General features: G+C 39.0%; 1 protein-coding gene across 7 annotated transcripts in view; it reads right to left on the bottom strand.

Moving 5' to 3' along the window:
* The window catches only part of axin1 (axin 1), a 255792-nt gene that overhangs the window by 81255 nt on the left and 148051 nt on the right, over positions 1 to 26486 (bottom strand). Inside the window, exons 1-2 of one of the 7 annotated variants that reach the window (XM_052021869.1) lie at positions 23850 to 23940; positions 16190 to 17171 (exon numbers count right to left, since the gene is read on the bottom strand). In XM_052021869.1, the coding sequence (XP_051877829.1) occupies positions 16190 to 17067 (878 nt within the window). In that variant the 5' untranslated portion in view covers positions 17068 to 17171; positions 23850 to 23940. Of the gene's footprint in view, positions 1 to 16189; positions 17172 to 20607; positions 20715 to 23033; positions 23818 to 23849; positions 23941 to 26486 lie in introns of those variants that run through there. The other 6 variants (XM_052021872.1, XM_052021871.1, XM_052021866.1 and 3 more) reach the window with 6 other exon arrangements.

The raw sequence follows: 26486 nt of genomic DNA, 5'->3' as shown, positions 1-26486 counted from the left end.
AGAATCCCTCCAATAACTTACCCACCATTGACATCAGACTCACTAGCCTGTAGTTCCTGGTTTGTCTTTGCTGCCCTTCTTAAATAATGGTATAACATTAGCCACCCTCCAGTCATCCAGAACTTCACCTGTGGCTAAAGATGAAGCAAATATCTCTGCAAGGGCTTCAATTTTTTTTCCCCTAGCTTCCCACAAGGTCTGAGGACCTGGAGATTTATCCACCTTTAGGCGTTTTAAGGACACCAATACCTCCGCACTGCTAATTCATATGTGTTACAAGACATCATCACTCATTACTCTCATTTCTTTGGCATCCATTTTCTCCATAGTAAAATCTATGGAGAAATGTTCATTGAGCATCTCGCCCATCTCTTGTAACTCCACATGTAAATGGCCATTCTGACATCCTCAGGACTTTTGATGGTGTCAGACTGGTAGATTTTCCCAACTACTGGATACAACTTCTATTAACATCCTAACACACTCAATTCTTCTTTTTAGATGTTACATAGTAGTTTAATAAATTTTCCAGTGAACCCACTGAGTAAAATGGCAGCACAGGAAACATGGTCCTGATGAATTTGAAGGTAGCTTGGGAATGATGCCCTGTTGAAAGAAAAGAATTGCTGGAAACAGAACCAGGCAACTTTAAAAAAAAGCACAGGAACCAAAGTCCTGACGAGTTTAAAAGGAAAGCTGGAAACAGGGCTATGGTGTGTTTAAAGGTAGCACAAGAAATGAAACCTGGAAACTAGATGTCTAACCAGCAAATATGAGATTTTGAGTTCTCCTTTATTTGAAGAAATGTCAGGCAATGACCACCTCCATTGATGACGAGTAACAACTTGCTCTTTGACATTCAATTTTAATAGGGGGTAGGGTGGGGAGAAAGAAAGCCGGATATTCTGTAGTATTGTATCCTCCTTATACTTTAAAGGCTTCCCACATCGACAATTTGCAAGTCAGATGTGTGATTCTGTGTCCAGTTGCCAGGACAGAGCAGTTCACTGGATTGGTACTCCAACCTCTATCCTAAATATTCATTCCTCCTCCATCAGTAAAAAGTAGCTCCAGCCTACACCATCTACAAAATACACTGCAGTTGCTGACTTAGGTTACTTTATTAGCACTGCCAAAACTTGCAACCTTCACCATCAGGGAATTATGGGCTTCAGGCACAGGGGAAAACACCATCTTCTACAGGTTCCCCTTTAAGTCAACTTATCTCGACTTAGAAATATATTACTGCTCCTTCGTCCCCATCGGATCTAAATCCTAGAACACATGCTACAACAGTACAGTGGGAGTATCTTCACTAGGACTCCAGCAGTCAAGGCCTTGACTTATTATTACCTTCAAGCACAACAGAGGAGGGGCAATAATTACCACTGTGAGCAATGAGACCCTGAAAATTGAAATAAACACCACAGTAGCTAGCAGAAATAAAGCAGCAAACTAATGGAATGCAAAGTGTATTAAAAATGCTAACATTTATACTCAAGGGATTGTGGAACTCGTAGGACCGTAGTGGAAAGTGTATTAAAAATTACAATCACAAGAAAGCTCACGAGGTTTGAAAACCTTCTGCTGCAAACAAGTTAATATTTTACATTTTGCTAACTCTAGCAGCAGGCTTTGCTTAAACATAAGTGTTACTGCTCATGTTCCATATCCTCAAGAGAAACTCCAAAATATCATTCTCCACTGTTTTATAATTTACAATTTTAAAAGTACCCAAGTATTCCCAGAGGCATGTTAAAATACCAATACATTGAAACTGAGTTATTCCATATCCAAATATTTTATAATTTAATCAAAAAGGGTCAAGCCCCATTCTGTTCTTCAACATTCAAATCCTTCAATGGAAAGACTTGTTCACCAAATAAACTGAAGTTGTAACAAATTGTAGAGACTAAATTTATGATTAATCAGTTGACAGTCTTAATGCCAGTAGACTGTTACCCATCCTATACTTAGCTGCAGTATTAAGGGTCAAAATCCATCTTCCAAAATAGCAAAAATAGAGTTAATCATACATATCCAAAAATTTACCTTTAACTTTGTGAAAATGGCCTTATAGCCCACCTTACCAATGAAATGCATGGAACAAGTGAAGTCTCTGCATTTACATGGCAGATGTGAACTAAATTCACCATAATGTTCAGTATTATTCATTTGAGTCTCCTTTGAATGACATATTCAATGACATGTACTGCTCATAACTTCTTTACTATTAATACTCGTTTCTTCACACTTTAATTTATTTTGATGTAGGACTGCTTTTCGCTCTTTCCTTTCCATCTTTTTCTTCTTTCTGTCCAATCCTTATTGATCTTTACACCAATTTTGTACAGAATTCACCCATAACTTTATACTTCATTCCAGCCAGCTCTATGCTGTTAATTTTGCCAAATATTAATATTTAGTTAAGAATATAGACAATACCTTCCCTAGATCCTAGATGTGTGGTTTCCCTTTTTGTATCAGTTCCTACTTTAGTAGCCTGCCATCCAGAAAATGTTTCAATTTATGGTGGGAATGAAATATTATATAAAACAAGGCTGCATACTTTAAATGTACATGTAGGAAGTCTAGAAATACTTGAACTTCTTCCTTTCTATTCCATGCTCACAATTGGCTTTGTGAAAACAGAGGTTTAAAGTTTTTATTTTATCTTTAAGGATATACACTAATAAAGCTTCAATTAACATAACAGATTTATTCCCATAATCTTACAGATTCTCTGAATGTCAAGGCTAGGGGAACTGAGAGGTTGCCAGCAGGTCCACATACAAGTGTATCAGTAAACCACAAATCTAAATATACATGATATTCCTGAAATTTTATTTAATATTGCTTCAAAATCTGATGGTCCACAAGATCAATTTTCAATTATTTTTTTCAACTAGTACAATGCCATTAGCCTCGATATCCAAAGAAAAATAAATGACAGGGTTACGTATAATTTTTGAATAGACTTCAGATTGGATCGATCATGTTAAACAATTATTTACGAAATGGTCCCCATTATCCCCATCATTGATAGGCCGAATTAATGTGGTTAAGATGACTATTTTACCAAAATTTCTATATCTATTTCAGGCAATTCCAACTTTCATCCAGAAATCTTTTTTTTGACACTATTGAATCTAAAATTCTTTCATATATGGCAGAATAAAAACCCAAGGTTAAGTAAGAAATATTTACAAAAATTAAAAAAGGATGGTGGCATGGCTTTGCCTAACCTTAGATTATATTACTGGGCAATTAATATCAGATATTTAATTTTCTGGGCACAAGATTTAGATGTAATTCAATGTCCCAAATGGGTATACTTTGAGTATGAATCAGTGCAAGGATTTTCATTAGTTTCTACTTTAAGAGCCTCACTCCCTTTTGCACTTACTAAATTCAGTAAACATGACTAACCCAATAGTTAAACACACAATATGAATATGGTTTCAATTCCGTAAATTCTTTAGATTGAATAAATTTAACTTAACAAGCCCCATTCAATTTAATTTTTTCTTTCAACCATCCAGAATCGACTCAACTTTTTCTTTATGGAAAATGAAGGGAATAACATGTTTTCGTGATCTATTCATTGATAGATTTTTTTTCTTTTGAACAATTGTCTAATAAATACAATTTGCCTAAATCACACATTTTTCGATACTTACAGATTAGAAATTTTTAAAAAACTATACCTTCCTTTCCGACTCTATATAAAATTGAAATTACGGAAAAAATTTTAGGCTTTAATCCCTATCAGAAGGGCTTGATAGCAATAATTTATGATCTAATTATGAAAATACGCCCAGAGACACTTGATAAAATTAAGAATGAATGGTAAAGAGAACTCCAGATACGTTTATCCACAGAGACATGGAAGAAGATTCTTCAATTAGTTAATACATCTTCAATATGTGCCAGACACTCTTTGATACAATTTAAGGTGGTTCACAGGACCCATATGTCGAAGGACAAGTTAGCCCGTTTTTATCACCATATATATCCTATATGTGATAGATGTAATTCGGTGGCTTCCCTGACACATATGTTTTGGTCCTGTCCTCTTTTGGAAAAATATTGGAAGGACATTTTTAACATTATTTCAACTGTACTGAATATTGATTTACAACCTCACCCAATCACTGCAATTTTTGGGTTACCAATGATGGAATCTGGCCACCTATTTGCTGCTGCTTGTTGTATGATTGCCTTTGTTACATTAACAGCCAAGCGATCCATTTTGTTTAAATGGAAGGATCCAATACCTCCCACCACTTTTCAATGGTTTTCTTAAACTATATCATGTTTAAACTTAGAAAAAATTAGGAGTGGCACTGTTGATTCTTCGCTTAAATTTGAGGAAGTTTGGAATCCATTTATTCAATATTTTCATATGATATAGATCCCTTTTCAATAATCTTTGAATTTAGAGGAGTGGAGTTGACAACACAACTTGTTCATCGAGAAATATCAGTCCAGTTTTTTTTCCTTTTGAAATTTTTTTTAGTTTGTTCGTTTTATTACTTACAATTCCCCCCCGCCCCCGATGTTTTTTTTAAATATAATAAATCTTTTTCTTTCTCCTTTTGATTTTTTTTGTAATATATTCGTTTACCAAGAAACCGTGGGGCCTAGAATATATTTTTTATTCTTTATGACTATATGTCATGATTGTCCTCCCGATCTCTTCGTATTACATGTATAATTACCGATGTTATATGTATTAATTTGAAAATTAATAAAAAGATTGAAAAAGAAAGACTTCAGATTGGAAGCAAACATATGCCCTCTGTTTTAGGAGAGATCAATTAGGCGATTAGCCCGACAGCAGCAGTCGCAACTGATTATTAGGAACAATGTAATAGAGGCCTTAGAAACATTAGGCAGAGTCAAAGATTTATGAAAAGGAAATAGTTTTTGACATTATGGAGTTATATGTAACAGCAGATATAGGGGAAACAAGCAGATAGATTTTTGAAAAGCACTTTGTATAGATTCTTGTGTGGCACTATATCAAGTTAGAACCTGTCAGACTGGAGGCAATATATCAAAATGGATTAAGGATTGGTTAACTAACAGCACTACACAGATGAGTACTTGGGCCTCAGCTCTTATCTAAATGATTTAATATAAATTGTAAAGGGTCCAGGGACTGTGCATAATATATACATTAGTTGACAGTACAGGGCTAGGTGGAAAACTAACCTGTGATGAAGCTGCAATGGAATTCTGCTGGGTAAAGTGACAGGATACAAATGTAATAGGTGCAACAGAAGGAGTAGTAGTTATTCACATTTATGAGGTAAAGCAGAATATTTAAAAGACAAATGCAAGCATTCAGAAGAACCTGGATCTCCTTTTCAACATGACAAACACATGGCAAACATGTTTTCTTAACCTTTTAATATGAAGGGATTTGATACAAAATGCGGTGACATTAGCACAGTCCAGATGTGACTAAGTGACCAAAATTATGTACTACCTCAATGCATTGTTATAATGAAATGTATATGGATGGCATACAAAACAAGTTTTTCACTACCTCAATACATGTGACAATAATAAACCAATTCCAAAATTATCTTGCTTTTGAGAGAGTATACAAAGTACATTAAACCAATTTACGGTGTGGGGACTACTTGGTTCCCATAATTCACATAAATGAGGGGGAACCTCAGTGAAACAAAATTCTGAAGGGGCTCAATAGCATAGATCCTAGGAAGACATTTCACTTGGCCGGGGGATCCAGAATTTGGATATGACGCAATAGATGGGGCAGTTAGTCACTTAGGACTGAAATGAGGAAACTTTTCTTCCCTCAAAAGGGCTGCAAATTTTGGAATTCTCTACTCCATTGAGCCACAGGTACTCAGCTATTAAATACATTCAGGATATAATGAAGACTGGCACCTAGTTGTAAATTCTATATACGTGGGCTACAAGATGTAAATTAAAGTATTTTCAGAGACAGACTGCAAGTCCTGATGGTTCTTTAATAAAATCATGCCGGAGATCACGGATTTAATCTGGAATAAAAATAAAAGCTTCAAGAACAGAATGGAAACCAGCTGCCAAGCAAGCAGGAAGAAAGATGAAAGTTATAATTAGGTCCACATAGCTAATGGGGTGTATACTATGGAACAAAATAGCCTGTACAATTGGGCAGACTTTGTTTCCTACCTCCGAGCCAATTTTGAATCCACCTAACTAGCTCTCCCTGGATTCCATGGGACCTAACCTTCCAGATCAGCCTGCCATGCAGGAGCTCGAAGGCCTTGCTAAAGTCCAAGTAGACAACATCCACAACTGTAAGAGGCATGTAGTCATGAAATGGATTCTGGCAAATCTGTGCAATTTTGAAAGTTGGAAGTGTGATAACAAATTATCAATAATACTTAACGTGAAAAAAATATAATTTGGAATTAATAACAGCCTAAGTATTATAGCAGTATTACTAAATAACAACAATGAAAAAGGTAGGATATAGAAGATCCCTCAATAACTTCAATATATTATCCAATAAAATTCTAAGCAAAGATTGCTAAAAGATGATCAGAAAGAGTGCAGTGATGTTTCCTGAACATAAATCAACTGTACAATCTAAATTTAACTAAAGGCGAGCCGAAGTTCTGGACAAAATAAAATTATCAAGTCCAAGACCACATATCAGGGACCAAAAGAAATGTAAAAGCTTTAATTAAAAGACATTAAAAGAATTCACCAGATAGATTTAATCATGTTGTGAAATTTGTAATCTTCAGAACTTGTTTGAACTCCTTCAGGTATAAGAAACTTTGGTCATCAGAGAAAGATTGGATGCAAAGTACCTACTGTTAACCATTTTGTAAGAACTCATCTGCTGTTAGCTCATACAGAAAAACAACCAAATTTAAAGATGCCATGTGTCTCCCACAAGAACAGGTTTTTACAATAGGTTTTCAATAAGTGAACTTAGTACGCCATTTACATAAAGTTCTTTATCAATACAAAACTAAAACAATTTGACAAAGTAAAAACTAATTTTGAAGCAACACCATACTACATGCCTTAAAAATTCTCCAAAACTGTATTACTACAAAAGTATTTCATTGTCTGAAAAGTAATTTGGGTCAAGAGGGCTTAGAATTCACTATATAAATGCAAGTCTTTTGCTTTTAGTGCTTCACATATAACTAGTTACTTTTGAATGCAAGTGCTATATTGTTTATCCATGTCCCAAAGGCATGAGGGATAAATGTTACCCAGGACAGAGAGACATTCCTACAGGATGCCAATTCTCCAATAACATTAAACATATCACCCAAATGACAAGATTGCATGCTTAAGCTTGGAGCTGGGTTCTACTCAAAGACTTGGGTCATGAGGGGAGAGTGTCATCAACTAAGCCATGCAGATACACATGGTGCAATAATAGAATAAAGATTAGAATGGAATTTACTCATAACTCAGATGGTGAATATTTCATGCATTTTGAATTAGCCCTGAATTATAACAAAAAGCTTTTGGAAAATGTAAAAATCTTGTCTGTAGTGATTTCCTGCTCACTAACTTACATGCTCAGAAATATTGAACAATTTTCAAATTTTAATGACAGTTTCAATACTAAATCAAGCATTTAGTTGAAATCATGAGCTATGATGAATCATTACTCATTGGTTTTGAAAGGGTTACGTATCATACTCATTTTCAAACTGGCTTAACAAGGATCTCATCAAGGACCCTAAAGGACATAAAAATGAAAATTTCCCTTTAAATTCTCATTCTGCAGAATTCATGCCAAAACAATTCAGATTCTGAATCCATCAGTAATTTCTTGCTAGTACAGACCCACAATTATTAAAAAAAAATCACCATTCTCTATGTTCAGATGAACAGTACTACTTTGCACCGCTCTCTGAATTGTGCTTGGATTTCTTGGCTGTGACATTAGTGCTTTTACCCTTTGACAAATAAAGTAACTGCAAGCGATAGACTTATAGAAACATTACTTGTTAACGAGTAAAAGTATACTGTTGCAATTATACTGATTCAATGTTCAGACACAATACTGATTTAACAGAAGATGAAAGTTATTTATTGGAGAGAAGAGTGACTGTCAGGTTTTTAAAAAATAAAACTATTCCAACAACTTTCAACTGTTCTGGACCTAACTACAAGCATAAATACATTCTTAATACAGGCAATCCCCAGTTTACAACTGAGTTCCTTCCTCGAGACCTGTTCACAAACAGAACTATTCGTAAGTCAGATATGATCAAAAACGGTGTGTGGGAGAGGAAGCAGGCACGGGAACGGTGGCTGCCAGCCAGCCTCTCTGACTCAGTTAGTGAGCAACTGAGTGTGCTCAGCAATCCCAGCTTGACTGCAACCCCGTGAAAAAGTCCTGTTCCTACCCAGCAGACAGCAAATCCAAGCCCATCCATTCCACCAGTCTCCCAAACACTCATTCATAGGTCAGGTGTTTGAACTTGGAGAGGACCTGTAATCTTCCTTTGAGTAATATAATAATTTGGCAATTGTTTTCTATCGTTGAGTATGACAAAGATTAAAATTAAAAGATACTTGCCACATTGATAGTGAATGGACTGTCGAATCAGATTTACTCAACAGACAAATGGGACATTTGAACTCATGATATACAAAACATTTTGAATCTGTTTAAGTTTTGTAATCTATGCCAAATGCCATCTTTTCTGTTGATAATTAAAACCTGTGCACTGAGCAACACTGATAATAATACCAACTCTCATTCTTGATACAGATTTACAAGCTGAGAATTTCCTCAGCAGGTCAGGCAGCCTACGTAGACAAAGATCGTGCTTCAAGATTGATGCCCCTCTATCAGAACTGGCAATAAAGTCTGATATTCAGTCAATGAAGCACTTCTTGAGTTAACTAACACAGAAAACCAGTTCTAATTGCATACTCTAGACCAGAGCACAGACTGCTGAATTCTGCCAAATATTTGTGGATACTAACGGATCGGCTTTGCCATTGGTTCTCTTCTCTGACTGCATTCATTTTAGACAATTACCAAACAAGCCCCCACAAACAGCAATGTGATAGCAGTTAGATCTATTTTTATTTCAGGGGTAAATAGAATTGATATAATAAACAACAGTGTTTTGAAATGTTCAGAAAAACCTTATGTCCCTTCTTACTGCCTTTCTTCTACAATTTTATACATTCCATTTCCTTTAATCTATCTGGTAGACTAGCTCACTTAGATGTCTAATCAATCTTTACATGGAAAGACCTTAATATCTTTTTGTAAGATAAACTTGCATTTCAGTATGCTTCTCCAGCAATTTGATTTGAAGTACAATTCAGATTCACTATCGCCATTGCCTTATGTACATCACTACTGAGGGCTACGTGAAACCAGCACAGCAGAGGAGGTCTGGAGCAGATCAGCCAGGATCATACTGAATAGCAGGGCAGGCTTAAGAGGCCAAGTGGCTTACCTGTGCTCCTATTTTCTTATATTCATATAACAATTCCCCTCACCATTCCTGTTTGAAAAGCCCAAAGTTAGTCTAATTTTTCCTCAGTTGAGAAACCAGGGTATAAACATTGCAATTCTTGATCCTGCTTTTTTCCCCCTAGTAACTAGAATGAGGCAGTGCTCAAAACTAACCAGAACACTGTAGTCTGGTCACTAACTACATATTCTGTAGCTCAGATGAAGGGTTTCTGTCCATTCAAATGTCAACTGTCCATTTCCCTCTGCAGATGCTCTGCCTGACACACTCAGCTTCTCCAGCAGTTAGTTTTTTTGCTACATATTCTGCAGCTTTACCTACATAGTCTAGCATTCTATATATTTACAAATCATAATGAATTGTTGCCATATATTCTTCTCATGATCAATATTTAACTGCTCAAGGCAAAAAAGACCTGAGTCCAGTGCAGTAATTGTTTCAGATACATTACAGATTATAAACCTAATCAAGAAGATTAGTCCATTTCAAAATCTTCCAGATTTACCAACTGTATGCTGCAAACATCTAAAAATATTTAGAAACAATATAGTCTGATGCTAATTTTATGAAACAAAGTCCAACATGTTGAACACCTGCTATTTTCTGGAAGAATATTGCTGAACTTTTACTTCTACTAAAGAAGTTCTACTTCCACAAAAAGGAGATCCACAGTGTGTCCAAACAGGCTTGGACTAGAATCTAATCTATTAACATTGCAGTTTGGACCATTAGTGGATACAGAAAAACACTTGCACACATGCAAGATAAACTAAACATTTACATACAACTGCTGAAAATGACGACAATCTAATTTAGTTCCAGACCATTCCCCCCGGTCTGGAACTAAACTAGATTGTTTATGGAAAACTCTATGCCAGCCCAATTCAAAAAACTGGTTCCACTAAACACAGGCATATTTACTTACATTTCTCTTCTGCCACCAACGGTGCAAACCCTGTCCTACAACATTAATATACACACACTAGAATTCAGTATTTCTTCAACACATTGTAGAACTACTTCTGTGGAAGAACAGTAAATTTCAGCCAGTGAAACGCCCGAGGCAGTTGCCTCACAGCCACTAGATTAATTCACACTACTTAATTGGGTGGGCCTGTAAATGCAGTACCAATTTTTCCAAAGTGAAAAAGACCATGTCCATTTTGATACATTATGGAACATAAACACACTGATATGAAAAATCATGTTCATAACACATTATATTTTGCTTGATAATTTAGCTTGGTCCTAATCTTTATATTAAACACAAACTTTTTAGGTGTCACTAGTACAGACGACCCCTGCATTACAGGTGGGTTGCATTCCTGAAAGTGTCCGTTTTGCAATTTTTTTTCCTAACAAAGTCATGTCATCAGCATGTGCATCAAGAAATGAGTCGAAATTGCAATTATTTTTCCCCACACAAATTTCAACGAATTATTTCATATCCCAGATTTTCTGTTGGTGATTTGTGAATTCTAAGGACAAATTTCCATTACCCAAACTACATTAAGGCAGGGGTTCACCTGTATACAATAAATGCAGGCATGAACTCAATTTTTCTTTTATATACATACACATGTATATAAGCCACCATACTTAACCCAGCAAATACTCCTAAATATACACCCTATTTTTCATGCGTTTTTCTTAAATCTGCGCTTTATGCACACTTTACATTACACGGGGAAGTGCACAACAGAAATGTGGAGGTTGTTTACAGAGTACTTGCATGGGGTTCTGGATAGGTTTGTCCCATTGAGCTAGGGTAAGGAAGGTAGAAAGAAGGAACCATTGTTGACAAGAGATGTAAAATATCTTGTCAAGAGGAAGAAAGAAGCTTACCCACGGTTTATAAAGCAAGGATCAGACAGGGCTCTGGAGAGTTACAAGGTAACCACGAGGGAGCTTAAGAATGGACTTAGGAGAGCTAGGAGGCATGAGAAGACCTTGGCGAGTAGGATTAAAGAAAACCCCAAGGCATTCTACGTGTATGTGAAGAACAAGAGGATGACTAGCATGTGGGTAGGACTGATCAGGGATAAAAGAGGAAACGTGTCTGGAGTCAGAAGAGGTATGGGAGGTCCTTAATGAATACTTTGCTTCAGTATTCACCAGTGAAAGGGACATTTGTGAGGATGGTGTACAACAGGCTGAAACGCTAGGGCATGTCGACATGAGGAAAGAGATGTGCTGGAACTTTTGAAAAACATTAGGATAGACAAGTCACCGGGGCCAGACAGAATATATCCAAGGTTATTACGGGAAGCGGAAAGAGGTTGCTGCACCCTTGGCAATGATCTGTGTGTCTTCATTGGTCACACATATAGTGCCAGATGATTGGAGGGCGGCAAATGTTGTTACTTTGTTCAAGCAAGGGAGTAGGGATAACCCTGGGAATTACAGTGGTCTTACCTGAGTGGTGGGCAAATTACTGAAGATTCTTAGGAGACAGGATTTATGGGCATTTGGTGAAGCATAGGCTGATTAGGGACAGTCAGCATGGCTTCGTGAGGGGCAGGTCATGCCTCACGAGCCTGATTAAATTCTTTGAGGATGTGAAAAAGCATATTGATGAAGGTAGAGAAGTGGACGTGGTGCACATTGATTTTAGTAAGGCGTTTAATAAGGTTCCTCATGGAAGACTCATTCAGAAAGTCAGGAGGCATGGGACCCAGGGAAACTTGGCTGTGTGGATTCAGAATTGGCTCACCCATAGAAGACAGAGGGTGGTGGTAGATGGAGCGCAAGCTACCTGGGGGTCGGTGACCAGTGGTGTTCTGCAGGGATCTGTTATGGGACCCCTCCTCTTTGTGACTTTTATAAATGACTTGGATAAGGATGTGGAAGGGTGGGTTAGTAAGTTTGCAGATGACACGAAGGTTAGTGGTGTTGTAAACAGTGTAGAAAGTTGCTGTAGGTTACAGCAGGACATTGATAGGATACAGAGCTGGGCTGAGAAGTGGCAGATGGAGTTTAACCCTGAAAAGTGCGAAGTGATACACTTTGGAAGATTGAATTTCAAGGCAGAATACAAGATTAATGGCAGGATTCTTAATAGTGTGGAGGAAGAGGGAATCTTGAGGTGTACATCCATAGATCCCTCAAGGTTGCTGCGCAGGTTGATAGGGTTGTTATGGCGGCGTATGGAGCGTTGGCCTTCAATAGTCAGGGTATTGAGTTCAAGAGCCGTGAGGTAATGTTGCAGCCATGTTAGACCACACTCGGAGTAGTGTGTTCAGTTCTGGTTGCCTCATTATAGGAAGGATGTGGAAACTTTAGAGAAGGCGCAAAGGAGATTTACCAGGATGCTGCCTGGATTGGAGAGCATGTCTCATGAGGATAGGTTGAGCGAGCTAGGGCTTTTCTCTTTGGAGTGAAGGAGGATGAGAGGTGACGATAGAGGTATACAAGATAAGAGGCATAGATCGAGTGGACAGTCAGGGACTTTTTCCCCCCAGAGTGATAATGTCAAACATGAGGGGGCATAATTTTAAGGTGATTGGAGGAAGGCATGGGGGGGGATGTCAGAGGCAAGTTTTTTTTAAAAACAGAGTAGTGGGTGTGTGGAATGCACTGCTGGCAGAGGCAGATACATCAGGAACATTTAAGAGACTCTTAGATAGGCACATGAATGATAGAAAAATGGAGGGCTATGTGGGAGGGAAGGGTTAGATAGATCTTAGAGCAGGATAAAATGTCGGCACTACAGTACAGACCCTTTGGCCCACTATTTATGTTCTATGTTCCATGAGCCCTCTGGGCCAAAACCAATACCACTTAGTAGGAGTTCATAGATTAATACATCCACCATTTGAAGAACTAGTCTCAGTTGGGAGTACCGACACACCATTTGCAAGTAATTTGCACAAAACAGAATCAATTTGACCATGTTTAAATACAAATAAACCAGGCCACGGTGTTGTTTCAACAATATACACTTTGCTTAATGTTTAAAGTCTTTTGCAAGGACTGGTATACTTTTCTGCCCCAGCTATGAAGGCAGAGGTTTTGTTGCAAGCAGAGCATTGTGTACTGCTAGGCCAATGCTACATCAGTTCAGTTAGGGGCATATACTCAATGGTTCAAATAAAATTTCAATCTTGCACCTTGGATCCCAATCTCAAATTCCTTTTTGCTTGATTTAACAGGTCTTTTTGAAATGACATTTAAGAGTACATGTGGTTTCTTAATAGTTACCATTACATGAACAGAGCTTGTTGGTTGCAAGTACATGGACAAACTAATGGATTAGATCCGAATTCTTTTGCTTTATTTGAAGCAGGTTCTTAAAGTTAATTGGTTTGTAGCAATGCACAAGCACTTCAGTCTTTTGGTAAAACAGGGTTAATCTGAATGAGTTACTTAATCCAATATTCTCAAAAGAATTAAAATTTCAACTGTGGCAGCACCTCTGAAATATTGCTTAGAAGAATGGCATTCACATACATTGTGCACATTTGGCTCTTTATCGTGCCCAAATTACTTTTGCCAACTGCTCGTGATAAGGAGGAAAAGATTAAATTTTATACAGGCACCCAACAACCAGCAGGAGGCAAGATGAAAGAGTTTTGAAATTTAAACCAGTTCCCTTTGGCAGAAATGATGGCTCAGACATTTATACTTCTCAAAGGATGTTGGAAAATCCCCCATTTTTGAGTAAAAAAAAGATGCTGCTCAAATTACTTTAAAATATGACAATCAAAAACTACAGATATTAGAAATTTGAAATAAAACAAAATACTGGAAACACTCAGATCAGCTAGCATCTGTAGAAATAAACAGAATGATTCTGGTCACAGACCCTTCACCAGAAGTTGAAAAGTAAATAAAGCTGAAAAGGAGACAGTAATGGTATTATTGTTAAAATAAACTTTAACATTGAAGTAGTGATGACAAAGGGCATCTTTCTGATACAGCAAGGCCAGTATGATATGATGATTACAAACCTGATAAATTAATGAGGGAAATTAGAGAGAGATTAAATAAAGACTTGATCTCCTTTACATTGGCAAAACACCACCAACTGGGTGACCACTTTGCAGAGCACCTTCGTTCAATGCACAAGCCAGCCTTTAGGACTCTATCAAATCCAACAATTTTGAGTTTACTTCAGAATTGCCCTCATTAATCTACCAGACATGAACAGCATTTACCAAGGCAACCCTGGCACTTCTAGCATTTTCTGTATTTTAAATATTCCAATTCTGCGTGCCCTTTTATTCAGGTTGCGTACTAATCAAGACCTTTTAGCTGATTTGAGACCACGTATATTTTGGTCAATTTATTTAATTAATTTCTCATCCAGCAGAAAGCCAAGTGTACAAATCAAGCCTGTGATTAGAAGTCTATGTCCAACACCTTGCCTTCAATGATAGGGTAACTTATTTGAAAAATCTCCAGCATCTTTTTACAATGTTTGCTTCCAAGGTCAACCGTAATAGCCTGATGCTGACTAGACAATTTTTAAAAATGTAGAAATGAAGACATTTAAAGCTAAAATATCTTATTTTAAAACTCATACCATATTTGATTAATCTGCAGGAATTACATGCCACAAACAAATTAGCTCAAGGTCATAGAATTTGAGTAATTATGCCTAATCCAGTCTTAAAAGCTCACATACACCTAATGCTATAAAGCACAATATTTTCTGGGTAGTTTACAAGAAGAATTGGTCATAAATACACAAAGCTTTCATCTATATACTTATTACTGGTGGAGACGGCTGTTAATAGTATATTCTGTAGTCGAATAGGGAAGTACCGATGGCCATTTCTGGATTTGTTTAACTGCACACATGTACTTTAGAAGCTGTCAATTTCTTCGAGTACTGAATGAATCACCATGAGTTCTGCGTCATTACACGTGCAAAGTTTAGCTTTGTATACTATCAGCAGGCCTTGGAATGCATTACAGTTTACCCCTTCTAGCTTCGGAAGAAAGCCTGGATTGACCACAAGACTACTGGTGAGAACTCTTCAAATTTACAATACTAGTTTTACTATACAAGGAGAATATTAGAGATGAAAAAAAGTAATACCTCAACACAAGTCTGCTCTGGACTACAACCAATCTAACAATTTTCATAGAAATACTCTTTTCCTTTCTATGCTGAACTATTACAAATAGACTGGGCTGAGCATAGTTTTCATAGAGAGAAGAGCAGAATGTCTTGTAACAGTTTAATTATGACCAATAAATGCAATTGATAAATTAAAAGCAAAAGAATTAACCAACTTTTGTTCCATCATCGTGACCACATAGTAACCCCAAAAACCGATTTTACACACTGAATATAGTTTGATTGACTAACACATACTGAAATCATTATCAGCAATAGCAGCAGAGTACACATTAACTTCAAATCGGGTAAGTGAGGAGCAAAACACAAGAAAAAGTTCTTTCTGCCATTAAAGCAATTACAATCAAGTTTCAAGGAGCATTTCAGCAAATAAAATGCAGCTAAAGTTTAAAAGAGACAAAGAGATTGCAAAAACTTCCATTGGAAGATAAAACAAATTGGATCAACCAAAATCTTACCAAATAGCAGAATAAGCTTGAAAATTTTAAGGGCCAACTTATGCTCAGCTGTGGCTTGGCCACAAAACATACCGTTGTTAAGCCCAGTAATAACAATGGATTTTACTGCAATCAATATTTCAAGATTAACTTAATACCACCAAGCCATTTACCTGTATTCCCGAGCCTCGTCGAATCGCCTGGTTGGACCAGCACGTTGTGGTGCTGTATCCATGAGCAACTTCTGTGTAAGTCTGTTAACAGTAGCCAAATCTCTCCCTTTTTGTTCATCTGTGTCTTGGTCACATTTCCATTCCTCATCCTCATTCAAAGTAGGTAAATATCCTAACAGTGCTTTTCCTGTGCCAGACCCCGAGCTCTGATCGCTAAACAACTTTGGACTTTCTCCACCTGTCCTTGTATATTCCAAATAAATATCAGACTTCAGGAATACAGGGTAGGTGTTCTCCTCCATCATTGTCTGAATTTCAGTTTGGGCCTGGTCAAACATAGCAGGGTCTATCTGTTGCTTCATAACACAATCCTTTATGAAACTTTTTGTGGCAGGTTTGATCTGCCTAGATACAATACCATTATTGTCCAGAATGTATTTCTTGTATATGGCTTTTGCTAATTTAAGCCTCTTTTCTTCATTAGAATCATTAGGTTCCAGTTTCCTGAATCCACTGCATGCAAACCAAAAATCCAAAAGGTCCACACAGTCTTCTTGCTTTAAGAAAGTCCTGAATAAATTTATTCCATCCTGATCATCCAGTAAAGAGTGTAACGACTCTGCCCATTTCAGGTATGGGGGTGTTGGTGAAGCACTCCCCTCTGGTTCATAACCCAAATCCAAATCTGGCCTCCGTGGGGTTGCTGTTGATGCCTCACTTTTAAGCCCATCATTTTTTATGGGGTAGAAACTGTGATTTAATTGCCTACTGTCTGTGGATGCCAGCTCACCTTCTTCACCCGGGACAGGTGGCCTTGGTGCATCTTCAGTGAAGCTTCCCCCTAGGTCTGCCAAATATGCCTTTCCCCTTGCATTCATTTTTGTAGCGACCACACACACAGCACCAAATCCAGTACAATCCCAATTCTTCCCAAGGTCAAGTATTCAAGCAGAAAACAAATATTGGTAGTATTGTATTCTCCCTGTAATTAAAAACAAAAAGTTAATTTCCGCAAATAGGTTAACAAAGCAGCAAATATATTGTGCTTTATTGTACATCAGAAATGAAGAAGACTTGAGCAGCAAATTACAGCTATCAGGTCAAAACGAACATCCTTTTCCGATCCCTTTTTCCCTATAATATTATGAACGAATGAAAGTGGAATGAGCGTGTCTTTTACCATGTCTTTTCAACATCACTTCATCTCAAACATTCTTCAACATTCATATCCTATTATCGTATCACAAGCAAACATTACTTTCAACACTGAAACAATACTTTGCACTATAAAAGATGAACCATTCCTGATAATTCTATAAAGATCTTACTTAACATTCACTTTACCATTTTTCCTACAAAGGAATGGCACAATTTTCTCATGCGTTTCAAACCAAGACGTTCACATGACCATAGTTCACAAATCGTTGATGGGTGGGTGGTACCATTTGGAGTTGGTTCTGTTGGTTGAAACGCAGTATGGGAAACTGCAGCAGTATTCAAGTCTGAGATTCTGATATATTTCTTGCAGAAGCTTTATTTCTCAATGAACAGAATACTAGGAAAAAGATTTGTTTACAACTTAGTAACTACAGCAGTTATTTTAAATTAATTAAAAGTAAATTCTATGCATCAGAGTTTGCTTCATAGCAGCATTATCACTGGCATTATAAAATTGTGGGTACAAGCTGCTCCTGAATTTGAGGACATTTAAGATTGACATTTCAGTGGATTATCAAGGTATGAACTTTCAAAGAAGCCATTAAACCCAACTCCATCTGCCCTATCAGGTGCATATTATAAATCCCATTAAGAACTGGGGTGTTCTCCTCGACTCTGGTAACATCCAACATTCAAACAAGATTAAAACAGATCTCATCAGTTAACTCACCGCATTTCCTCAGTTCTTGCTATATGCAAATGGTCTAATTATAATGTCTCTCATTACAAATACAACTACACCTGAAAAATAACTAAGTTGTCTTGAAGTGCACTGAGATAATGTGGTGTTACAAAAGATGTTGCCTTGTGTAATTTTTGTTTAGAAAGATAATTTCCCGATGAAAGATATTGTTTGCAATTTTTGATAGCCATGCTGTCAGTCTTCCAATCACAACTCAAAATCTCGATAGACAATGATACAAAACCATTCACGGAATGAATGACCAGAAATGATCATTTCTAATCTTTATGCATCTTGTTACCTACCAAAATTCACTCCCATCACATTTTTCAGTTACAGGTGAACACTTGACATTACCATAGTTTTATTTCATGGTTTTCACATCCACTAACAAAGATATTCTAGGTAACTGCAGTTTCATCAAAATAGAAAATCTACACTTTTATCGAAAATAGGAAGTTCTATCATTTGATTATTTCTTGTTAACTTTCTTGTTAATTAGAATACTTCTAGGCACCATCATCCATTAAAAATTAAGATTCCCAATATTATAAATCAAATGAAAACTACTTGCTGCATTACATCCACAAAAACGTAAACCCAAGCAGCCAATGTCTCCTCACACCCATTCATAAATGACATTCCCCCCCCACCTAATATATTGAATATTTGCAGAAGTAGTACTGTTTCTGTGCAAGCTCAACAAATCATCATTTACACTAAACCATACTCAGAACAATTAGATGACGCAACACGATTATTTCCCTTGCTGTTTCTGTATGATTTTGCACTGCCGTTTGCAAGAGCTTGCTACGTGCAAAGTGGCTACTGCATTTCCTACATTACAAAATTGTGACAGGTACCACAGTACCATAGAAACCCAAGTCCATAGCCTTCTTTAAAACCAAAATTATTTCTTTTAAGGTAGAACAGCAAATCAAAACTTTCCTTTACTATACTTCCTAAAAGCTGGCTGTCACTTCAACTTAAACTAAACTGGTTTGTGTATAATAGAATCACAGTCCATTTAGACTTCCAACTGAAATCAGATTTACGTGTTATTTTTGGACAAGGGCAAAGATTTAAATTGAATGTAACAAAATATATTTTGCATTATGTCCAACTTGAATATTATGTAGACTGTACAATATACAAGAACAGGATCTCTTAGGGGAAGCAAAGGACATCCCATTAAAATTGAGAGAACCACAAGTAGAATAAGAGACTCTGCAACATTCCGACTCCTACAAGAGGGGAAGGGCAGCTTAGATGAAAGCCCCAAACACTTTGCTGGGGAATACCCATCCCAGGCACCTCATACAAATGGTTTAATAATTTATTAATTTAAAGTAAACTTTATAATTGTAACAACACAGAATGTGCATAACTTTTGCAGTGCTGTCAATCCTGTTATTTTTCAAGTTAAACTGTGTGCACAGACTTGAAATAGTGTAAATTTCCAACAAGGTTAAACCACCTTGCATATTTAAAAATATAATACAGAAACTCAAATGTGAATTTGTGCAGAATCGATTTCGCTGATTAAAAATTTTGCATTGTGCTAATAGGGAAGATCAGAATATCAGGAATTGTTAAAGCAATCTACATTAGATCTAGAGTGGCCTACTTTCCAATGATGCACTCCACAGGGGAACCAACTGCTGATAAATATATTCATTTTCTGTTTTAAAAATCCTGCTTGAAAACGCATCTTGTGTTGCAGAATAAAAGGGTGAACAAACTAAACGGCCATCATCTGCACAAAAATCCAGACATATTCAGCCAATATTTTAAATTAAAGAGCAATTAAAATAGATCTTCAAAAAAACTGTTCCGATGACATATACCGAATATAAAAATAATCAAACGATACTCTATACTCGCAGGCATCGACCTTCATTTAAAAGCAGCCTGCCCGTTTGATGTTTTGAAACCACCTACAATCGCTGTTTAATCTGCTACGATGTTTAAGCTATTATTCCTTAGATACTTTTACCACTGAATCCTTTCCTGAAGGGCAAATCTTTAATCGTCCACCTTCAAACTATAGTTAAATAGATCTATCTAAACATGCTAGTTGCAGAGATTGCAGATCAGGTTGGAACAGAATCGCTGTACCTTACACTTGCGAGATGTTTGTGCATGAGTCCTCTTGATCTGACTGATGCATCTGCAGCCCGCATCACATTCATTTCTTGGCCTCTCCGACAACGTGGGGGGATGGGAAAGTGCAAACGAGACCCCTTTTAGCTACTTGCAGTTCTCGCTTGTTTCTAATAGAAACAGTCCAGGCCCCTTGCTTTAATAACATTCCAGTTTATACAACTTTCTAACATCGAGTACCATAGCAGTAATTAATCTAGGAAAGACCCCGCTAGAAACAAATCTCATCTAAACTTGATCTAGAAATGATTGGCATAAAATCCAAGTACGAGTCAACTCACCGCCCCCCTTTGCACATTTTCAGGAACCTCTACCTCACACTGCAATTAAACACGTTCCTACCTTCACGACCTACCTTTAAAAATCTGTGCTCTGCTTATGCGTGCATCAGAGATCTTTAAAATCCAAACGCCCAAAGGTTATTAACAACAGGAAAATACTTAAACACTTTCTTTGTTATTTTCAATCTCTCGCACACTCAGAGACACATACACATTCCCTGGCCCCCTCTAAGACGATCCAAATAGCGCCCCCTGTCCTGGTATTTGCACTGCATGGAGTTCACCAAACATTCAGATACGCACATCATACAAACCGAAAATCCATTGGCCTAAAACACTAATAATACCCGGCAAAAAAAACACGTGCAAAAATTCCAAAAAAATATAAATTCAACACTTTTTTTGGTCATCGTGATTTGTACTTCGCGCAATAAAATCTCAATACTCCTGAGGATGTCAATTCTATCTATTCGAATGTCTTTGTATTCCACACGATGTCATTCTCGCAATCAAACCAATGTGCGCAAGTACTTCATTCATTAGAAATGTCCTAAATACTAGACAGGATTAACCAAACACAACCAAAGATGTTTACATTCCCATAGAAAATCGCATGAATCATTGGTACTTGCAAATAATTTCAAATCGCCATGCTAAATGCTGCATTGTGTAAACTGGGGTCTACGTTATTGGGGTCAACTTCACACGAACAACCACTTTTGGGGCAGTAAAAATATTTACCGATAGCAGAAAATTTTCAGAAAAATATCGCCACTAATAACAGACTGTATTTTGCTTGCTATTTTTATGTTGGTATAGGCCAAAATAGAATTAAAGGGCGCAAGACATTCAGAGTTGGAAAGAAAGTCAAAACCCGGAATGCAAAACAACTTAAGGGATCTCTGTGCGTAATTATATCTGGTCAGAAACAGTTAAAATGTGTTACGATTTCTTTTCACCACCGAATCATAATACAAAGTAAAAAATGCAGTTATCTCGAACCACCATCAGCAGTCCTTAGATGTTCCATGGCTAATGTCACTAGTGCATTTTAACCTGGTACTTATTATCCTTTGAAACAATTATTGAATTAATTGCAATAAAAGTGAACATATGTAATAATTGTGTTTTTTAATTGATTTAACCCCTTGAGACCCAATATGCATATTTACACTTGCAATCCAAGTTACCATAACCCCTTAAAGTGTTCGTATTATAGCCATGTATTAAAAACCTCAAAGACAAAATGTTCTAGATATTTGATTTTCACATCCTTAAAACTTTCTAGTCCATCCTCCGCTGTAACTTATGTCTTAAAATAATATTTTAGAAATATCAATGGACTTAAAGAACCCAAGTCACTTCATCCTAATTTGTCCGTTTTTAGTTTAACTGATTTCTGGATCGACTTGTGATAAGCAAAGGAGTAATTTATATTCTAAGTTCAAAGGTCAGGCAAGGTCAAACTTCCCACTAATGCTTACACTATAAAAAACAAATCGCAATTACACATTGTTCGCAAAAGATTCAATTCTTAGTAATTCCAGTACTCGCCTGTCAGTTAAATAATTGCATTAAACTACTAGATTACAAATGGAATCTCTTTTACGAACTGTGTAATATACCACGTCTACCAAGTTCCTTAAATATCGTTCAACCCTCTGGCCTGTCCTCAATATAATCCAAATACACGTCGGGGAGTGGGAGAGAACTTTGAAAACATACAGAATGTTGATTAAAAAATCACGAAACGAGTTGGCTATAATGAAGATATTAAAATATAGGCAGTGTGCCGACAGAATGAATGCGATCAGTACAAAATAAAGATAGGATGGAGAGCACCTGCCAAAATTGCTGTTGAAAAGCTAAAAGATACAGGTCAATGCTTTTACGTTTAGTTGACAAGAGTAACATTAAAACCAATGGACAAACGCTGAAGCACCACTTTTGCGTTCAGCTAATGTTTTTGTACGCAATGTAACAGCTAATTCAGCTCAGGAACGCGAACAGATGTCACTACTATTTGGACCAACAACTGTGAAGTTGGGCAAAGTTTCCAGCCATTAAGTGAGTGGATCCTTTGCAACCCCTCTTCCAAAAAAGAGATGTTTCCTTTATGGAGGAACTGCAGCTTCCTTCTTTCGCTGCTATAAAAGTAGAAAAGAGTTGGCACACCGCACAGGAATGGAGTGTGGTTGTTCTTCGGGGTGGGGGGGGGGGGAGAAAACGTGCATTACAAACCTGATCCGTGCAAACTGATCAAGAAAGTTGCAAGTCCCAGAATTTTCTTTTAAGCAAAGTGCAAGTCCCAGAATTTGCAGCAATGCAAGTACTTTTGCTGTTGCTTTAACCTCACCCCCCCCAGCACCAGCACCAAAAAAAAATTAGTTTGCCGCAGGGTGGCTGAGCCACTTTCACAGCCCCCTGTCCCTTCTCTCTCTTTGCACCCCCCCCCCCCACACACACACACACACAAACGTACAGAAAGGGTCGGATTTACCTGTTCACTCTGACACCCACCCCCTCCGTCCTACACATGTACCGCGGCGGGCAACAACTCCTCGCCCCAGCCGAATCTGTTGCAAAGTTTCTTCCAGGACGACGATCCGCCGCGACGGCCGGGTAGAAACGGCGGCGACGGCCGCCTCCGCCCCGGCTCTTCCATGATTTACTTTAACGTGTATATATATAATATATATATCTTTAAAATTTAAAATAAAACCCTCCCCCTCCTCGATTAAATAGAATTTAAACAAAGACCCAGATTTTTTTTTTGAAAAAACACCCTCCCGGGAACGGCGTTGATCTTGAAGAAGAGAGAGGGGGGGGTTTGAAGGGGAGGAAGAGGGTTTTATAATGTCTTTTTCTTTCCCCCCCCCTCCCCCGGGAGCTGAGGAGAAATGTCGACGCCGCTGCCTCCCGTTGCCGGCGCTCGCCGCCCGGCCGCCCGCCCGCCACTAACCGCCGACAACGATTCAACTCGAAGCCCCTGCACCGCGAGCCGACATCAAAGCGCGCCGCCGCCGCCGCCAGCAGCACCAGGTCCTGACAGCTCACCACACACCTCACTCACTACTTTCCTTCCTCCACCCTTCTCCTCCTCTCTCTCCTTTTCCATTCTCCGGGAGGAGTGTGGGGAAGGGAATAACCAGCCACAACCAGAGAGGTGAGGGGGGGGGGGAGGGCGGGAGAGATGCGAAAGAGAAGTTTCCCCCTCTCTCATTCACTCTCCCTCCCCCGAATAAAAATCCATCTGTTCATCAGGTCGGACCTCATCAAAGCATTCTCTTACTGAAAGCGCTCGGCGACCCATTACCTCATCGACGCCCTGCGGTTCCCAGGTTGCTGATTGGCTGCTCGGGGTCGAGCGGCGTCCGAGAGGCATAGTGGGAAATGGAGTTTTCTCCGGCAGTTTTTTTTACGACGCAGGGAGGGGGGGGCGTAGGAGAGAGGAGGGGGGGGGGCTAAAGGTCCCAGGGAGCATTGCGAATTAGGCGCAGGCGCAGTTGGACGGCGGCGTCTTCAGGAGAGTTGGCATGGTCGTCCATTGGAGCGCAGGTAGTGACTGTACTGGGTGAATAGCAGTCTGGCTTCCCTCCCTCCTCCCCTCCCCTTCCCTTCCTCCTCCCCTCCCCTCCCCTTCCCTTCCTCCTCCCCTCCCCTCCCCTTCCCTTCCTCCTCCCCTTCCCTTCCTCCTCCCCTCCCCTTCCCTCCCTCCTCCCCTCCCCTCCCCTTCCCTCCTCCCCTCCCCTTCCCTCCCCTTCTTCCCTCCCCTTCCTCCCTCTTTCCCTCCCCTTCCTCCCTCTTTCCCTCCCCTTCCTGCCCTCCTCCCCTCCCTTCCTTCCCTCCTCCCCTCCCTTCCTTCCCTCCCTCCCTCCCTTCCCTCCCTCCCTCCCCTCCCTTCCCCTCCCTTCCCTCCCTTCCCTTCCCTCCCTTCCCTCCCTTCCCTCCCTTCCCTTCCCTCCCTTCCCTCCCTTCCCTTCCCTCCCTTCCCTTCCCTCCCTTCCCTTCCCTCCCTCCCTTCCTTCCTCCCCTCCCTCCCTTCCCTTCCTTCCTGCCCTCCTTCCTGCCCTCCCCTTCCCTTCCCTCCCCAGAACTATTTTCTGCATGGGTTGAACGTCTGACATTGTTGGTAACTGTACCACCATGAAGGATAAATAATCATTGATTTGTACAGCACAGAGAATGGCCCATACGTGTCCATGGCAACCAAAGATGTGTATTCCAGCTGATCCCATTTCCCAGCACTTGGCCCATATCCCTCTAAACTCTTGTCATCCATGTACCTGTCCACGTACTTCTTAAAAGTGTCTAATGTACCTGCTTCAACCACTTCCTCTGGCAGCTGGTTCCAAATAGCTGGTTCCACCCACTGTGTGGGGGGAAGAAAAAGTTGCCCTTCAGGTACTGATTAAACCTTTCACCTCTGATCTTAAAACTATAGTTTTTGATTCCCCAACCCTGGAAAAAAGACTGTTCACCTTATCTACGCCCCATCATGAATTTATACACCTCCAGGAGATCACCCCTCAGTCTCCTACGCTCCAAGGAATAAATGTAATATACCTGCTGAGTGCAGCCCATCCATTGGTGCATTAACAAGGTGGCATTCCTTTTTCACGATATGAAGGCACTATTTCCCCCTTTTGGCATCAATCTTTGCTAAACTTGAAGCTCTCTTGGTTCACTTTTAGTTTCCACAGTTCTCGGGAGATCTTCCCTCCACAGCTTCCAGCTTTGTAGCCACAATATTCGACAAATTCAGGTAACTTGCTTTTTCTGTCTGTATCAGAATGGGCCTGGTCTTCTATCTGTCATATTGGCTCAGATTTTCTCCTGCACAAGCCCAAGATCCACAAGCAGGAATGTCCCAGCAGACCCATTGCTTCTGATCTTGCTCCACTGAACTTATTCCTTCCTACTTCGACTCCACCCTTTCTCCCTGGTCCAGTTCCATCTCACTTAAATCTGTGACATCTCTGATGCCTTTTGCCACTTTGGTAGTGTCCATTTCTCTGATCCCAGCCGGCTCATCTTTATCATGGGTGTCCATTTCCTATGCACCTCATTCCTGCACCAGGATGATCTAGGGACAGTCTGCTTCTTCCTTGAATGGAAGCCTACCCATTTCTCCACAAAAACACATATTTGCCTGAGAACTTGTTCTCACTGAATAACTTCTCCTTCAACTCCTCCCACTTTCACCACATCAAAGGTGTCACTATGGAAACTCGCATAGGCCCAAGCAATGCCTGTATCTGTGTGAAATATGTGAAATGGCTTTTGGTTCAGCTCTTAAGCACCCTCCCTCAACTATTTATTCAATATATCAAGAACTGTAATGGTGCTGCTTCCTGCACTCATGGAACTCATAATTTCATTACTTTTGCGACCAAGTTCCATCCTGCTCTAACCTTCACACGGTCTATCTCTGCCTTTTCCTTTCTGGATCTCTCTGTCTCCATCTCAGAATAGGCTAGTAACTACGATCTGTTGCAAACTTACAGACTCACACAGTTATCTCAACTACGATTCATGCCTCCTGGACTCCTGTATGGATTCTATTCCATTTCTCACAGTTCCTTCATCTCTGTCATATTTTTTCCAATGATGAGATTTTCCACACAAGTACATTGCGAAGTTGTCTTCCTTCTTCCTGAATCACAGTTTTCCTTCTAAAACAGTTAGCAGAACCATTGACCGCATCTCATTTATTTCCCACATTTCTGCTCTCACCACTTCTCTTCCTGGAGGCAGCAACGATAAAATTCCCCGTTCACCACTCCGCATTCAGTGAATCATCTTTCGCCATTTCTGCCATTTTCACGGGATTCCCAACACATCTTCTCCTCCCCTCTCAGCATTTCCAAGGGAGCTTTCTCTTTTCAACTCCACTTTCTTCCATCTTCACCAACCACTTCCTTCTTAGACCACTTTCTCATGCACCCACAGG

The sequence above is a fragment of the Pristis pectinata genome, chromosome 8 (assembly GCF_009764475.1).
Source record: "Pristis pectinata isolate sPriPec2 chromosome 8, sPriPec2.1.pri, whole genome shotgun sequence".
NCBI classification, from domain to species: Eukaryota; Metazoa; Chordata; class Chondrichthyes; order Rhinopristiformes; family Pristidae; genus Pristis; species Pristis pectinata.
Note: the sequence above shows the minus strand (reverse complement) of the source record. Positions and strands in the feature narration are given on the sequence as shown.